The 9,675-nt window shown below is 43.5% G+C and overlaps 2 protein-coding genes across 4 annotated transcripts; one reads left to right on the forward strand and one right to left on the reverse strand.

Annotated features, from left to right (window-relative positions):
- Nucleotides 1–606: 606 nt before the first annotated feature.
- Nucleotides 607–1,147, forward strand: ATP5MF (ATP synthase membrane subunit f; the record flags this gene model as incomplete). The annotated part of the gene is made up of 2 exons (XM_010164799.1): nucleotides 607–723; nucleotides 1,119–1,147. Coding segments are annotated over 2 exons (146 nt in total), but the record flags the coding sequence as incomplete, so codon positions are not given.
- Nucleotides 1,148–2,891: 1,744 nt separating this feature from the next.
- Nucleotides 2,892–8,848, reverse strand: CPSF4 (cleavage and polyadenylation specific factor 4). 3 transcript variants are annotated; one of them, XM_010164800.2, is made up of 7 exons: nucleotides 8,803–8,848; nucleotides 7,933–8,085; nucleotides 7,048–7,143; nucleotides 6,506–6,599; nucleotides 5,952–6,024; nucleotides 5,004–5,096; nucleotides 2,892–3,640 (listed from the first exon to the last, which is right to left on the reverse strand). In XM_010164800.2, exons 2-7 carry the CDS (start codon nucleotides 8,078–8,080, stop codon nucleotides 3,572–3,574), a joined length of 573 nt encoding a protein of 190 aa, XP_010163102.2. In that variant the 5' UTR covers nucleotides 8,081–8,085; nucleotides 8,803–8,848; the 3' UTR covers nucleotides 2,892–3,571. The 3 variants fall into 3 exon arrangements, with proteins under 3 accessions (XP_010163102.2, XP_028940062.1, XP_028940061.1); XM_029084229.1 differs by having other exon boundaries at nucleotides 5,004–5,117; XM_029084228.1 differs by having other exon boundaries at nucleotides 5,004–5,148; nucleotides 5,920–6,024.
- Between the last annotated feature and the right edge of the window lie 827 nt (nucleotides 8,849–9,675).

Genomic DNA, 9,675 nt, shown 5'->3' on the forward strand with positions numbered 1-9,675 from the left:
GTAAATGTGTTTATCTCATGAGCTTTGTCCACCTGAGGTTTGTTTTCAGTACTCCTTGTATAAAAACAAAATATCCTGACCTTACTCCTGAACCTATTTGCTGAAAATATTGAGGTTTCCCAGTATCACAAGTAAACAAACAAAAAAATGCAGTTGATCCCTAAAGATGGTAAGAAAGGACATAGGGCCTTTATAGATCACTTTGCAAAAGTTTTGACCAGTGCCCTTTGCTATGGGGACAGATGTGGCATTTGGGTAGATTTAAACACAAAAGATCAAATGCAAGTGCCTACATAATGTATATACATTAATATGAAAGAATTAGATAATTCCAAAGTAGCTTGAGCTCATGAAAGTCACGATAATGTTAGGGAAAAATTATGAATGGTGCTTTTTTCTTTTTCTTTTTTAAGGCTTAGTGCTCTTGAGTTCACCTGCTTAACTAACACACAGGTTGCCTTCTCTCACACTTGCTTCCAAGACCCTCAGATGTTTCATTAGAAACAGTTTCCTGAAGTACTGTGAAACCAGGCTGCTGCTTTCTGACACAGAAAAATACACAACTCATCTGGCTGCTACAAAAACCAACCTTTTTCTCCTCCACAGGTTATGACAGATACTACAATAAATACATCAATGTGAGGAAAGGGGGCCTTGGTGGCATCTCCATGGTGCTCGCTGGGTATGTTGTTGTCAGCTACATCTGGAGCTACAGTCACCTGAGTAAGTAAAAGCAGTACAGCTGAGTCTGTGGTGTGCAGCTTGGAGGACTGCTTGGGGCAATAAAAACCATTAATCTGCTGCTGCTTCTAGAAATAAAAGACTGTGCTTTGATTAATTTTATTTGAATTTGATTTCAATTGCTGTTTGATCTGAGACTGTGGGCAAGCAAACTTCTAGCCATAGAGAACTTGAATGCTTTTTGTAAGTTATCAGATGGCCAGTATTTTCTTGGTGATGAAGAAACCTTAGATCTTGTTGCCTGTCTGACCTGACAGGACTTAGAAACTACACACTCAGATCTTTTTAGAGTGCTTTCTTTCCTGTAATTTCAAATGTGGTGGTTTGTTTTCTTGTGACTTCAGTAAAATTAACTTGTTTTACTTTGAATGATACAGAGCATGACCGTCACAGGAAGTACCACTGAAGTCTGAAGGTACAACTCATGAACAGACTCAGCTACTAGAACATTTACTGTGACAGAAGACATCACAACTATTCATTCTAAAATCTGTACTGTTATGACCAATAATAAAGTGCATACACTTTACACTTACTGAGGTGACACTTTCACTGACTTGTTAATTGGACTGTGGGTGTGAGTTTGTCTTCGGAGAGTTTCACCCTTGAAAGAAAGTTCAGAGATGGTTGGGAAAGTGTCTGCTACTTGGGTTGCATTATAAACTGGGGAAACTATTACAATTTATTCCTATTTAACTGTTTTATAAAAGTAAAAAGCATTGAATTGCTTCTTAATGGCCTAAATGGTCACTAGGTACAGGCTGGACAACTAGCTGAAAGTTACTATTTTGATTTGGAAGAATATCTGAGCTTTAAGGGGCTTGATGTGGCCACATGTTTCTGATTCTCACGCAGGCTGTCACCCGGGGACTGTAGGTATTGGGGCAGTTTTCCATCATTACGGAGCACTGCCTGGGATGAAATGGGCTGAGCTTTAAGGAGGTCTGCAGCTCTCATTCTGTCACTGGGATGCAAGTGCTTCTTACCTCCGATAACCTATTTCTATCAAACCCCTACCTACTTTCATTGCTTAAAGAAACTGGAAGGTTATTCTGAATGGGTATCAGCTTAAAATGCCTTTAATATAAAGATCCACAACGTTAAACTGAAGGAAAACTTTGCTTCTTGACTTAAATGCCGTGGTGAGAACTTTAACCCAATGTGCATCAGTGGGTTTGGCCCCAGCTGGTGACCTTCCTGGTACCCCACTGTCACAACCCCACAGTCACAACGCTGCCTTTTCATGTTTGAAACTGCAGCTGAGCACCGCAGGTAGGACCTGCTGTGTCCTTTTCTGAACAGGAGGGAGAATGAAAACCATTTGTTAAGGGATAAAAAGAATCTCTCAAGAGCTCCAGTGGCAAGAGATGGATTTTCAGGTTTGGAAAACATCTGTTCAGGTAGTGAAGACCATAAACTTTTTCCTGAACTAGACAGGGAAGGCAGCCAGACACCTTTAGTTCCCTCTCCACGTGCCCAGGTACACACAACTCGTAGTTTGGCTGCTGTTCAGTCTCTGGGGGCACAATGTGTTCTGAGAAGTGTCCCATGGTCTGTCATAGCACAGTCACTTTAACCTGAAAATTCCATTTTGACTGATTCCAACTATCCCCCGTGAAATAACAGCAGTCATTCAAACCAACACAGGCTCTGGTCACTTCTCTTAATCTAGTCACATTACCTTGTTCTTAAAAAAAAAATAATAAATTCACAGCCAGCTTTTTCCATCATTACATTTCAATAAAAACAAAGTATCAAGGCAGGCAGCAGATGAAAGGTGGGTTAGAATCAATAAGGCTCATATTGTAGGTGCAATTTTTTTTTTTTTTTTTTAATTCACATTTTATCATTGGCCCTTTTGAAATCGTCTTCTCACAAAATGAATGGCTTTTGGCTTGGAAAAAATTGCTTTTGGAAGAATGCTCTACCACTTTTAAAAGCAGTGTTCCCTAAGAATATACAGCTCCACTTCTCAGTCTTCTCTAGGCTGTGGAAATACCTGCTCAGTGTGAGCTGGATGATGGGGGGCTGAGACAAGGCTCTTTCCTCCTCCTCTTCGAGCCGTGTTCATTTCCCTCCTTGCTTTTTGCAAATGGAAAATGAGCACAGACGGGGCTTTTCCTACATTGTTCCTCATCGTTTGGCTAATCACAGAGATGACAATTTTTTTCTCCCCTTGATAGGTTCTCACCCAGAAGATTAATTTCTAACCTTCAGTATAGCAAGAAGCACAGAAACAAAGCAAGTGGACAAGAGTTTTTACAGCCTGATGTACGTGATTCGTTAAGTCAGCCACCAAGACAAGCTTACCAACTAGAACAGGCTGGACGTGGGAACGAGACTTTGCTTTTTAAGAGCTACAAGGACAGCAGAATCCCTGCTTCTTTCACTGAAGGGAAGGCATTTCAAGTATTAAGTTTTCCCCAGTCAGTCTTCCTGCTTCCACAGGGAGGGCTGAAACACTTACAAGTTCTCCAAAGAGAAGTGGCAGAAGGAAAACACTTTAAAGAAACACTGGCGTTAAGATGCGTTTACGTAGAGCGCCGCACCGGTGAGGGGTTTGTAATAATCTATTTGCTTTTAGATCTACCTTTCAGCTGGGCTCAATGAGGGAGGAGGCCAAAATCAGTTTTAAAAAGGTTAAAACATAACAAAACAAAAAAAAAGTTGTGGACAATTACAAAAACGTTGCTTAGCAGCAGCCAGCCTCTGACCAGTTCTTTCAGTAATGGCATTAAAAAACAACCTGATTAATAGTTCAAGACATAGTGCTAGGCAGAAACCTTTTCTCAGTGTTAACAGCTCCCTTGCGCTTCTTCCTTCTGCTCTTTCACTGTCCACTGAGAAAGGCCAGATGTCCTTTGGTGCATCTGTTGGCATAATGACCTTTTTCACCACACTAAAAGAGGAAGAAAGAGAGGAGTTATTACACAGTTACAGCTCTTTTTTTCCTCTAGCTGCCTTTATTAAGGTAGCCAACAACTGTTCCCATTTGGAAGCTCTTCTGCATGTGGAAGATGCAGCATTTAGCCGGTGAAGTGAAACATGGTGTCACAAGGGACATGATGTACGGGGCTGTTTCCAGTCCTTGGAGCAAAAGCTGCTTCTGTGCTGGGAGCAACTTGATGCCATGTTATTGTAACACACTCAGCACACCACTACAGAGGCAAAGGGCTGTCACACACAGGGAGAATTTCAGTGTTTGAGGCTTCCAAGACAACTCCACCTGATACAGGCTTACATCAGAGATACCTGGGGACTACTCTCCCAACCAGCTATCCTGAATTAGGCAGAGAAAAGTGCATCTGAACAAGAGATTCATGACTTTGCACCTTGAAGTTATTCAAGCCCAAAAAGAAATGTGGGTATCTGGTTCAACAGCATCCTTCAGATATGTAATTACAGCTAAAATAATAAGCAGCTATTCAAGGTTTTCAGTGAAACTGATTCAACTACTTAATATCCCTGTCCCATCACAATAATTTTTACCTAAACAAGCACCTAAGGCACAGAAATTGGCACATACAATGATGGAACTGTCAAAGCTGACGGGACAGGAAGATTCTTTGCTGTTTTCTAGTAGCTAACTTTAGGGCTTTTGTGGAAACATAAAGAGAAATGGAAACTCAGCTGGGTCAAAGTTTTACTGGTGCTCCTCAATGAGCAACCAAGGTGAACAGCTCATTCCTTGGTTTGACAGCAACGAGGTGCATTTACAACTGAAATACTGAACAGTCTTTGCATATTCAATTTTTGGTACTCACAAGGACCTGGATTCCACGCTAACAGGAGAGAAGAAAAATCTTTCCACAATCACCAAGTATAAGCAAATTAACTCATGAAACAAAACTTAAATTAACTTCTACTTTGAAATGTACAGTTTAGCAGTCTCCTTTAACTGTTGTTGTGGTAGGGTTTCCTCTTTATTAGTAGACGAGCAAAATCTGTCCTACAGCAGCATTAATTGTCCATGAACTGGCAAACCAGTGACCTAGAGGCCTCAGACCTCAGTGCTAACTCCACAGCTGCATCCACACACAAAATGTCACGTCCGTGGAGCAGAGCGTGCATTTCATGAACCTGTTCACACTGTGAAAAAACCTTTCACAGGACCAACCCCCCTCATCACAACAGTCCATCCCTCTGCCCGTGACAAGCAACCAGCAGCACAGCAGCCTGGTGTAGTCTGGGTGACCTGCACTCTGTACTTCTTCCATCTACCACCCTCTGCTTTCCCTCCTCCTCCCTCCCCTCTCAATTACCTTGTAGCAGGTGACCTGCTCCAACGGCCGGGGTCCTCTGTTCCCAGTGTTGTTATTTTGAGACTGCATGACTCCAATGACTTGGGGTGTCCTCTGTTGGTTAGGAGAAGAGTTCTGACTCATTAAGTGCATCAAGGATAATGACCTTTATGGTTGTTATTTTATTAAGAAAGGAAAAAGAGCACCCCATATATTAAATGATCAATTTTTCTCCAAATCTGGGTGTGGGTGCTCTGCCAGCTGGAGCACCAGAGGGAAGAAATCAAGCACTGAGGCTTACAAAGTCCAACAATCCCACTTTTCTCTGGAAAGCAGATTTAGAGAGTAGGTTTAGGCTGCTAAATTCATTGCCATCACTGAGAGATGTCCTGCAGATTAGAGAAACTGGCAGATTACTGCACAACCACATAGGATGTGCTTCTATGTAACATGGGAGCGTTGTGACTTGATCTCCACGTAAAGCAGGAGCAATTGTAGAGCTTTTAGCACTATAATGGCACTCGGGGTCACTCACTTCTTAATTCTTGCATAGCAGCCTCCCTTTCCACGCAGTGCCCCAAGCAACACAACTGCCACTGCTGGCCTGTGAGCTGGAGGACACTACTAAGGACTGAGAAGGTTAACCAAGGTGAGGGGAGAAAGAGAACAAAGCAAAACACCAGGGTCCCAGGACAAAGGCAACAGCAGCCTGTTGGGGTCAGATGGTGGACATTATGAGAAGAGAAGGGACAATGCTTTGTGTTTTATTAGGATTTGTCTCCAAGTTCTTAATTACAAAAGAATAGCACACCCTGTTGTAAACCAGAAAAGGTTTTCCCTTATTAAGTGAAAATTTCTCCAAGACTTTCCAGCAAGCCCAGGTGTCCAGTTTTGACTACTAGACAATACACCCTCTTTTGGGAAATGCTTTGAGGACAGGCGTGTAGGGGAGGCAGGGGAATCGTGTACCTTTTGCTGTGTTTGTGTCGGTTGAGGCAGTGGTGGTTGCTCTGTGGTTCCCATTGGCAGTTCAAACCGAGGGCTGGTTTAGATGGAAACAAGAAAATTGATTCTCAAATCTTATGCCAACATTTTACCATCAGCTCAATCAATTAACTCCAAAGAACAAAACATTCAGCCAATTAAATTCAGCTCGCAGGAAAGAGACCTCCCCCTCCCCACTTCTCTTTAAATTCTGAGGCTCAGCAATCATGTATATGCAAATGCCAATTCAGTAGGTAAGAATATCCCTCTAGAAAATGCCAATCCAGGAGGTAATATATTCCTCTAGCTGTGAAGTCTTCTGGAATATAAACCCATGTGATCCCACCACACTGATGGCATCAGAGTCCTACTGGCAACTCCCTGAAAAGGCCCTGCCCCGCATCCTCAAATTGGTACAACAAACTAAACATTGGCCAAACCTCCAAAGCCATTGGGAAGCACTGGAGCACCCTCATTTGACATACACTGGATTTCAAGTGAAACACAGGGTGACAGGAGAAGCCTGGAAGCATACTCACTGCATGAATTTACAGGTAGGCCCTTCTGGACAGAATCCTACCAGGTAATTCACACAAATGACTCTTCGAGTGTGCCGGTGTCTGCAGAGGGGACCTGCAACACAAAGCTCAATAGTTCACGTTCCACCTGTACGTGGCCCAGCGCTCAGGAGCAGCAGGTACACAAGCAGATCATGCAAAGAAAGAATAGCAACACCCTACCCGTCATTTACAGCCACAGAGGCAGCAACTGCCCTTTTCATAAGGGCAGTTAATGACAGAACAAGGGGAAATGGCTCTAAATTGGAAGAGGGGAGGTTTAGAATAGATATTAGGAAGAAATTCTTCACTGTGAGGGTGGTCAGACACTGGCCCAGATTGCCCAGAGAAGCTGTGACTGCTCCTCCCTGGAAGTGTTCAAGGCCAGGTTGGATGAGGCTTTGAGCAACCTGGTCTAGTGGAAGGTGTCCCTGCTGCTGGCAGGGGGGTTGGGACTGGATGAGCTTTAAGGTCCCTTCCAACCCAAACCAGTCTGTGATTCTATAACTGTGTGATATACATACCATGTTTACAGAAGCCTCTGTCATACCAGGGACAGTCTTTGATCTTAGACTCCGGGTCAATGTGCAAGAACGGACATTCTTTGTTACTGCATTCCCCTGTACCAAAGGGAAACACACTTCTTGGTCAACTGTGTAAAGTTTGAGATCTAATGACTCGCAAAACATCACCTGAATCACAGAGCTTCCACAAAACTGTTACCAACATCGCTAAATTCAGGCACAACAGTCTCACTGCCTGCCTTAACCTAGGTGAAGAACACCAAGGACTCACCCTGGGTGAGGAAAGTCCTACCAGACTGGATTATTTATGTGTGCTTTTAAAAATAATGCGGAAACTAAATTTGAAAGAGCAGTCATGATAACAAAAACCAAACATTGAGTGCACCAGAAGTGTGGAGAAACTACAAATTGGACACTAACCTCAATCCAAGGAAACCTACAAGACTGTAAGTTTCTGACAGCAAGTTGCCTCATTATGTCCAGATCTCCAGAGCTGGAAAGCAAGTGCATAAAAGTTTTGCACCCCCATACCCTCTGCTGCTCATCAACTCCCCAAAATAAGAGTCATGCAAAGACCAACTGCTCAGTCTACTCATCTCATACCCAAAAGAGAACATAAGGCATAAAAATCCAGTGAAAACTTGAACTTCCCCCCTCTTCCCCCAAGGGACAAGCTCTTGAGAGACATCTACACTATGTCACATATTTAGGGGGATAAGAAGGTGAAGGGCTCAACAGATCTGAAAAAGCACAATCTTAACAATTTCATCAGACACAAAAGAACTGTAATGTTCTGAAGATGGATGAGAGGGATGTACCAGGATCTTCTTCACCAGACTCCCATGCCAGCAAGGAACACTAAGTAGGAGCTACAACGCCCCTTACCAAATTTGGAGTAGAAGTAACACTCAGGCATCTTGGTCATGTCGTACTCGTGCAGAAACTCGCACTGGTCTCCCTTTTTGCACAGTCCCCGTAGCCAGTGTTTGCAAACAACTGTCTTTTCCCCGCTGATGTGTCGGAACGGGCACATGCCTCCTGGGGAAGGATGGGACAAGAAGGGGCAAAAAAAAGAACAATTAAAAGCTGCAGCACACAGGGCAACAGCAACACTTTGTTCCTCTCTGCAAGAGGTTTCAGAACCATCACCTTTTCGTATTAATTTAGCCTGTAGAGGCAATGACCACTTGGGACAAGTCTTATTACAAGTCTCTCTAACAAGCTAAACAACATAGTCTCCAGCTTTTAATCCTGGCAACCACAAACCACAGCAGCTAATACAGGCAGATCCACAGCAAGGTCTGTGTGTGGTGAGTCCAAGTCTTCCTTTACAGGTAGCTTTGCTTAAGTTCTTCACTGTGAAGGTGGTGAGACACTGGAACAGGTTGCCCAAGGAAGTTGTGGATGCTCCTCCTTGGAAGTGTTCAAGGCCAGGTTGGATGAGGCTTTGAGCAACCTGGTCTAGTGGAAGGTGTCCCTGCTGCTGGCAGGGGGGTTGGAACTGGATGATCTTTAAGGTCCCTTCCAACCCAAACCATTCCATGATTCTATGATTCTATGAATCACCTCCCAGCTTCTTCAAAAAATACCATCATTTCACCTGCACTGCAGTTATTCCAACATCCTTCAGCTTTATCCTCTACCCAGGTTATCTCCTCATCTTTACAAAAACCAAGAGTACTGCAGACAGTGTTAGAAAATCCATTCTCCCCCCTGCACCTCTCTGGGTATAACTGCACTGGAAATATCACTTGCCTTTGCCACAGGCCGCTTTTAAAAAAAATTCACAGACAGCCGCCCCCGATTCTGCAAAAACAAAGAAGTGTCATTAATTTCCACAAAGTTTCATGGCGAGTTGTAAAGTATTTCCTTCCCCTAGAAAGGAAATCTGGTCTCAACATCAAAAGCAAAGCAGCATTTTGGTTTGGGGAATTTACTTTCCTGCATAAGTTCCTTGTTCAGGTCTGGCCCTCACAAATACTTATATTTTCTTGAGGGGACAAGGGGGCTTTGCAGAGGTTTGGTGGGGTTTGTTTTGCTTTTCAGATATTTAGGTTTTATTGCCAGGGTTTTCCTCTGCTGGTAAGTCAATAATGTCTGTCTACAGTCCTGGCAATAACAGGCTTAGATTTTTTGACCAGAACAGCCTGGAACAACCATGAGTGTGTCACCCCTTGCTGATCCTGATCAACAAGAACCACAACCTTCAAGGGAGTTAAAACACAAGTTTAAGAGCCCAGCCAGAAAATTTCAGTGAACTCTTGAGTCTCCTGAGACAACCTGTGTCAGATTATTAAACTGGAAGAAGAGGTTGAGAGTCCAGGCCACGGGTGTAGCTAAAGATGAAGCTTCTCTGCCATCAAAATGCTTCATCTACCAAAAGGGAATGAAAACAAAGTAATAAAGCACTCTGCAGGAAAGGGTTTATTCATGGTAACGCCTCAACTTCTGTTTTCCAGCCTGGCCGGGTTTTAACTACAATTTTCATCAAGTAGGAAAGAAAAACATCCGGATTGAGACAGAAACCTGACAGGGAAAGTAGAACTTGGGGGGATTTAAGGATCAGACCTGAGCAAAGCGCTCAGACCCTCGGAAACCTCCCACCCTCCCTCGCACCCCGCTACCCCC

The sequence above is a fragment of the Antrostomus carolinensis genome, unplaced genomic scaffold (assembly GCF_000700745.2).
Source record: "Antrostomus carolinensis isolate BGI_N321 unplaced genomic scaffold, ASM70074v2 scaffold52883, whole genome shotgun sequence".
NCBI classification, from domain to species: Eukaryota; Metazoa; Chordata; class Aves; order Caprimulgiformes; family Caprimulgidae; genus Antrostomus; species Antrostomus carolinensis.

Bases quoted from the DNA above. Each gene is read 5' to 3' on its own strand.
- CPSF4 (XM_029084228.1), bottom strand. From the start codon at position 8,080: ATGTGCCCGTTCCGACACATCAGCGGGGAAAAGACAGTTGTTTGCAAA. The intron at 6,600-7,047 runs GTATGTATATCA...TTTGTGTTGCAG, and splicing joins CAGAGGCTTCTGTAAACATG to GTCCCCTCTGCAGACACCGG. The intron at 6,025-6,505 runs GTGAGTATGCTT...CATCTAAACCAG, and splicing joins CCTACCTGTAAATTCATGCA to CCCTCGGTTTGAACTGCCAA.